Consider the following 6,720-nt stretch of genomic DNA (forward strand, 5'->3'; position numbering starts at 1 on the left):
GTCAAGTTTATGAACAATTCAAGTAAGGCTGAAAGAAATATTATAGCTTGAACAAAGTGATGGGAGTTCAAAGGAGTAAAGCAAGTGAATTTAAAAAATGAGCTTCTCGAGTCCGAAGCATGGAAGCTGGATGTAGAGGCCAATGATATGTGGATACAGATGGCATCAAAGATTAGAGAAATAACTAGAAAAGTACTTGGAGAATCTGGAGGACATGGACCACCCTCAAAAGAGAGATGGTGGTAGAATGAGAAATTATAAAAGGCAGTGAAGAGAAAGAGGGAATGGTATAAGAAATTACCTAAGTGTGATAATAATGAGGCTTATAAACAGTACAAGATAGCAAAGAAAGAGGCAAAAAAGACGGTTAGTCAAGCAAGAACGTAGACCTTTGAAAAGTTATATAAGAAACTTAAAACTAAAGGAAGGGAGAAAGATATTTATAGATTAGCAAAGAGGAGAGAAAAGAAATGTCAAGATCTCAATCAAGTTAGGTACATTAAGGATAAACAAGGAAACGTGTTGGTGAAAGATGAGGACATTAAAGAAAGATGGATAAATTATTTTGATGATCTCTTTAATAATAGTCAAAATGGTAATAGCATGAATATAGACTATAGAGCAATAGAAAAGAATGTGAATTACACTAGAAGGATTAGATCTTCAAAAGTAAAAGAAGTACTTAAGAGAATGAAAGTAGGTAAAGCTTGTGGACCTGATGGAACACTAATTAAAGTATAGAAGTGTTTGGGAGATATAGCAGTGGCATGGTTAACTAAATTGTTTAATAAGATTCTAAACTCAAAGAAAATGCCTGATGAATAGAGGAGATGTATTTTAGTACCTATTTTTAAAAATAAGAGAGACATACATAATTGCTTAAACTATAGGAGAATTAAATTCATGAGGCATACTATGAAGTTGTGGGAGAGAGTTGTAGAACATTGACTACGTCATGACACTTTTATCTCTCCTAATCAATTTGGCTTCATGTCCGATCATTTAACTATGGAAGTGATCTTTCTCATTAGAAGCTTGATGAAAAATATAGGGATGTGAAGAAAGATCTACATATAGTTTTTATCGATTTAGAGAAGGCTTATGATAGTGTTCCAAAAGATGTCTTATGGAGAGTGTTAAAACAAAAGAGGGTATCTATTAGGTACATACAAGTGTTGAAGCATATGTATGAAGGAGCAACTACTATTGTGCACATGGTGGGATGAGACACAAGAGATTTTTCTATCTTAGTTGGATTATACCAAGGTTTAGCTGTGAGCCCTTACTTTTTTACATTAGTTCTAGATGAATTGACGAAACATATACAAGAGAGTATCCCTTGGTGTATGATGTTTGCGGATGATATAGTTCTGATAGATGAGACGCGAGAATGAGTCAATAGAAAGTTAGAGTTTTCGAGAAGTACACCAGAGTCAAATGACTTTAAGTTAAGTAGAACGAAGACAAAATATATGCATTACAAGTTCAGCGAAGGCCGAACTGGTGATAGGAAAAAAGTTAGTTTGGATGGAGTGGTATTGCCCTAAAGTAATCACTTTAAATATCTCAACTCAATCCTTTAAGTAGATGGGGGATGTGAGGAGGATGTGAGTAATAGAATTAAAGTCAGATAATTGAAGTGGAGACAAGTCACATGAATTTTATGTGATCATAAGATTCCCAATAAGTTGAAAGAAAAATTTTACCGTACAGCTATATGACTGGTCATGTTATATGATAGCGAATGTTGGGCAATAAAGAAGCAGTTGAGAGAAGAGAGATTGAGGTGGTTTGGTCATGTGAAGCCTAAACATACAGAGACTCCAATTAGACAAGTAGAGCATACTCCAATTAGATAAGTAGAGCATATTGGGTTAAAGAATAAAAAAGAAAAGAAGGATAAACCTAAACTGACTTGGAGAAAAGTATTACAACATGACCTAAAAGTATTACAACATGACCTAAAAGTATTACACATTTTCGAGAATTTAAGAAAAAATTGTTTAAAGTGAGAAAAGTCGACTCTAATAAATTTTTGAAATAAATGTTTAGTTGAATTGGATTGAGATACATATAATTAATACTATTAATTGAAGTAAAATAAATTTCGAATATAGAAAAATTTCAACAATATATTTTTAAGAAAATACAAAAACAAATTTACAAAATATTTTAACATTTATTAGTTAATTGACATAGAAATTTTTATAAAATTGTATAAAAAAATAAATTATGAGTAATACAACGTGCAATACACGTTATAAAAAAAATAGCATAGATAAATAAATAGATTGAACTGGCTGGATCAAACTCTGGATCGGAATTCCATTCTTGAATTAGTAGAAAGAGTTCTCTCAGTTACGCCGAGAGAAAAAAGAAAACTAATTTTTAGTTTTTCCATCTTCTCCTCGTTAGCTTCCTCTGCCTTCGGGCAGGGGAAGGCCATAGTTGTTTTGTTTCCTAGCTTGGCCTTCAGGATAGTCCTCCCTCAGCTGGGTCTAGGTTGTATATGGATATGGTTTTACTTGCAGGTTGGATTTTCAAGGAGAGAGCATATTAGTAGACCTATTTCTTTGCTCGTTTAGAAAGAGCTGGGGTAGAGAGATGATGGCAGAAGGTTCTCAGGAGGAAGACTTTATTCCTGTTTGATGGATCTTTGCCACCATCTCAGTTTGGGTATGCATTCCATGTGTCAAAAGAGGCTTCATTTTCTTCAGCTGGTTCGCAACTCCGGGATCTACTTCTACACCACGGCTGAGAAGGTCATCCTGTTGGCTACGACAGCACCCCTCCGTTCATGGTAGAGCTGTCACTATTGAGAAGTGGGAAGGCTTTTCTCTGTTAAGTTGGATGTTGTGCTTAGATGGGCATTAGCTCCTTGCATTTGATGGCGATCTAAGTTTCGTGTTCATGGGGGCGACCTTTGGTGGATCTCTTGTGATGATCGACGGACTTTTCGTTAGTGTTCTTTAAATAATCCTAGGGTTTGAAGATGGGAGATGGGTTTGTTTAGTGGATGTGGGTTTGCATGGTTTGGGTTGGGTTGATTTGGTTAACTGGGTTGGTTTTCTCCTTCTCAGAGTGGGCTTCCCTTTCTTTTCAGTTTATTGTTAGCCCAAGCGTAATCTTTGCCCTTTTGGGCTTTTAATGCAAATTGCATTTTAAATGAAAAAAAAAAGACCGGTTATGTTCCCAATTTTCTGAACCATTCAAACAATACATTATGGTCCTTTACATATTTTATTATTATAAATTAAATAAGTAATGCCTAAATTTATTATATTTGATCAAATCATTTCAAACTAAAATTATTTTAAATCAAAATTGATTGAACGGGCAGTTTCGGCCCTTGGCCAGGTTGAAATGGATGTTGCGTGGCATGTATGCTGTAGATTGGAGTATCGGATTTCTTCATTAAATGGATTGACTTCACCTGCCATGGGTTAGGTAGGAAACAAAAATAATATTTAATTATTCTCCTTCACTTTTAAAAGTTTGAAATATATATCTTAAAATAAAAATTTCAAGAGCGTGTATTGTATTGTTATCTGATTTAAAATAAAATAAAATAAATTTATTATAAAAAATAAAATAATTTAATAAAATTTTATAATTTAACTTACTAAATTTTTATAAAATAAAATAATATACTTTTTTTAAATAATTAATTATAAAAATTTATTAATTTAACAAAAAAAAAATTTTTTTATGTTTATTTAATAAAATTAATAAAATAATATTTACTCTAAATAGAGTAAGTATTTATAAAATACCCTTAATAATAATAATAATAATATAATAATAATAAGGAAGAGCAGGAAACATCATCGCTGATCCATTGCTGACCTCGCGGCCGCAAAGTTCCGTGTTCCACGTGTACAAGTAGCGCGTGTCTCTGTGAACACTAAGTCCATTTTTTTTGGCTTTTTCTAAGTCCTTCAAGTCAATTTCTCTCGCAGTTACCAATTTCATCTTCACCGCACCAGACCCCATCTCTCTCTATCGTAATCTTAACCTAAAAAACGATGTCCAATCCGGCCGAATCTGCAGCTTTTCCGACAGAATATTCTGTCCCTGTGGGTAGCGCTGACCTTCGTGTTTCTCTCCGGAATCTCTCCACGGTGCAAGTGAGAATGGATTCTCTGCAGCAGTTCTTGTCAGAATCTGTCAACAACAATACGTTAATCAGCAAAGCTCAGATGGATATGGTCTCCGCGGAGATCTCCTCCGCCATCCACCAGATTATCGTCAATGGCGCTGCACTTCTCGCGTGTTCCAAACCGGTGATCGAGCTTCCCGTTGCCGCTAAGCCCCCGGAGATACTTCCAGATCCACCTGATCTGAAATTTGCAACTAAAACCTCTAATTCGTCGGACAGTTATTCCAATAAAGGAAATCAGGTGGCAAATTTCAGTTTAAAAGTGGAAGAAAGGGATGATTTTGATGTTGACTGTGATATAGTGGAGCTTGATGCGGTGGAATTGCTGGCGGAGCACGTTCATTTCTGCGAGATATGTGGGAAAGGGTTCAAGCGAGACGCTAATCTGCGCATGCACATGCGGGCCCATGGAAACCAGTTCAAAACTCCCGAGGCGCTAGCCAAACCCGATAAGGGAAGCGAATCATCGGCGGCGGCGACGAGGAAAACGCGGTTCTCGTGTCCCTTCGAGGGGTGTAATCGAAACAAGAACCACAAGAAGTTCCGGCCACTTAAATCGGTGATTTGCGTGAGGAATCATTTCAAGAGGAGCCATTGTCCCAAGATGTACTCTTGCAATCGTTGCAACAAGAAGAGTTTCTCTGTTGTGGCGGATTTGAAGAGCCACTTAAAGCACTGTGGAGAGACACGGTGGAAGTGCTCGTGCGGTACTACTTTCTCTAGGAAAGACAAGTTGTTTGGGCACTTGGCGTTGTTTGAAGGCCACATGCCAGCTGTTGTTGGGGAAGATGACAATAGGGCCAAGGGCGGCGTCGTAGCTATGGAGGAGGATGAACAGGAGGAAGTGCTGGTGAAAGAAGGGGAATTACTGGGTAATTGTGCGGATAATGGGTTTTTTGAGGGATTGCTTGATGGGTTTGCTTCTATTGAAGGGTACAATTTGGAGGATGTTTTGGGGTCTCCTAGAAATGGCTGGGGTGGTGGAATGGAGGACTTGAGTGGTATTGGGAGGAGCTAGTTTCGATTAGGTATATTTTCATGCATCATCTCTTGTTGAGTATATATTCATATTCTTTGTAGTAATAAGATGATTTCTACCCTACCCATTGCAGGGGTTTAGGACATTCATTTTGCCTTTTTTGGATTGTCTTGTCGGAATAATTTCTGTATAATTTACGTCTAATGAAGTTGGATCATGTTTAATTTTGTGGGTTTTTAAAATAAGCCGATTCTGAGCCTAGCCCACTTACACGCCAATCATTTTATGCAATCTAGTCATCGACAAGATGTGATCGTTAATTCATGATAGAGATCAATCTAGTCATTGAGCAATTATTGTGAACCGGCCTAGGGAATCAATTTGCTCCAAATTATGTTCATCATAAATCAAAATTCTTCATCAATTCTATGTAGTTATGTGGAAAAACTATGCCAGTGTCTGATTATCATTAAACATCTAATCACTAGATGAACTATTTTTGACTGGACTGATAGATTTTATGATTGCTTTTTGATAGATTTTATGATTGCTTTTTGCAATCTGGTTATTCATCACCTGCTGAGCCTGGAATCATAGAAGACCCGGACATTCTGTAGCAGCAGTAAGCACTCCTGTTACAGCAGTCATAAAATTAACCTTTTTTGGTTTTAACCAAAGTAATTTCCCTGTTCTAGTTTTGCCAATCTCCTCATGAGCAATCTGCAGTTCTTGGTTTTTAGTTCTGTAATTACAGTTGGAGGAGTGATAGGTTCATTAGTAATGGAAAGATGATAGATCTCATTCGTTTTGTAGGTTCTTCTTTTACCCTTTAAACTCTCTCTTGGCGCAGAGTAAAATTTCAACTCCACAATCTTGAATCAACTTTTCAATTTGTTAAACTTGTAATGGAGACTATGTGGGTATCAGAATTTTTCTGCATCATTGGGTGGTTTGCTGTAGCATTTGCATGGGTTTGTTCTCTTTTCTTCCTTTGCCTTCCCCACGATTAGGCTTCACTACAAAGCTATGGAGTTAAACTTTAAAATGTTTATCAAAAGGTTGCTTGGTTGTTGGATCTTGAAAACTTTTAATTGGAATTGGAATAAGGATTATTGCTTATGTGGTAATAATACTATCTTCCAACATGCTTGATGAATTCAGCCCTGCAAAAGTTTATGTATGTGAGAATAATTCTTTGCGTAACATTGTAATTTGTTTTCTTATTGCAAGCAGGTATCAGTATATATTGCAGAAATAACACCTAAGAACATTTGTAAAGGATTTACTGCTGCTAACAGGTATTACACTGCCACCATGACTTTGATTGTACTATTAATTTTATCCTATCAACTCATTCTTCTTGCATCTGTGTTTTGTCAGTTGTACAGTTCATCCTAGGCTGTGGGATTTCACTAGTATGTTTCACTGTAACTGTTGTTTCCTGGCGCATTTTGGCTCTAATCAGTAAAATCTCGTTGCCCTATATTTGAATATTTGTGTTGGTAAGTATGAAGATCCTGTATGAAGCTATTTGAAGAATCAAACAAATCTGGTGATACTCATGCGTATAGTTTTTGGTCTA

General features: G+C 36.3%; 1 protein-coding gene across 2 annotated transcripts; it reads left to right on the forward strand.

Annotated features, from left to right (window-relative positions):
• Window positions 1-3,926: 3,926 nt before the first annotated feature.
• LOC110652515 (protein SENSITIVE TO PROTON RHIZOTOXICITY 1) lies at window positions 3,927-6,720 on the forward strand. 2 transcript variants are annotated; one of them, XM_058154323.1, is made up of 4 exons: window positions 3,927-5,187; window positions 5,677-5,760; window positions 6,372-6,436; window positions 6,519-6,720. In XM_058154323.1, exon 1 carries the CDS (start codon window positions 4,026-4,028, stop codon window positions 5,175-5,177), a length of 1,152 nt encoding a protein of 383 aa, XP_058010306.1. In that variant the 5' UTR covers window positions 3,927-4,025; the 3' UTR covers window positions 5,178-5,187; window positions 5,677-5,760; window positions 6,372-6,436; window positions 6,519-6,720. The 2 variants fall into 2 exon arrangements, with proteins under 2 accessions (XP_058010306.1, XP_058010305.1); XM_058154322.1 differs by lacking the exon at window positions 5,677-5,760.

Source organism: Hevea brasiliensis, chromosome 10 (assembly GCF_030052815.1).
Source record: "Hevea brasiliensis isolate MT/VB/25A 57/8 chromosome 10, ASM3005281v1, whole genome shotgun sequence".
Taxonomy (NCBI): Eukaryota; Viridiplantae; Streptophyta; class Magnoliopsida; order Malpighiales; family Euphorbiaceae; genus Hevea; species Hevea brasiliensis.

Excerpts from the sequence above, each read along its gene's own strand:
- LOC110652515 (XM_058154323.1), top strand. The coding sequence starts at position 4,026 with ATGTCCAATCCGGCCGAATCTGCAGCTTTTCCGACAGAATATTCTGTC.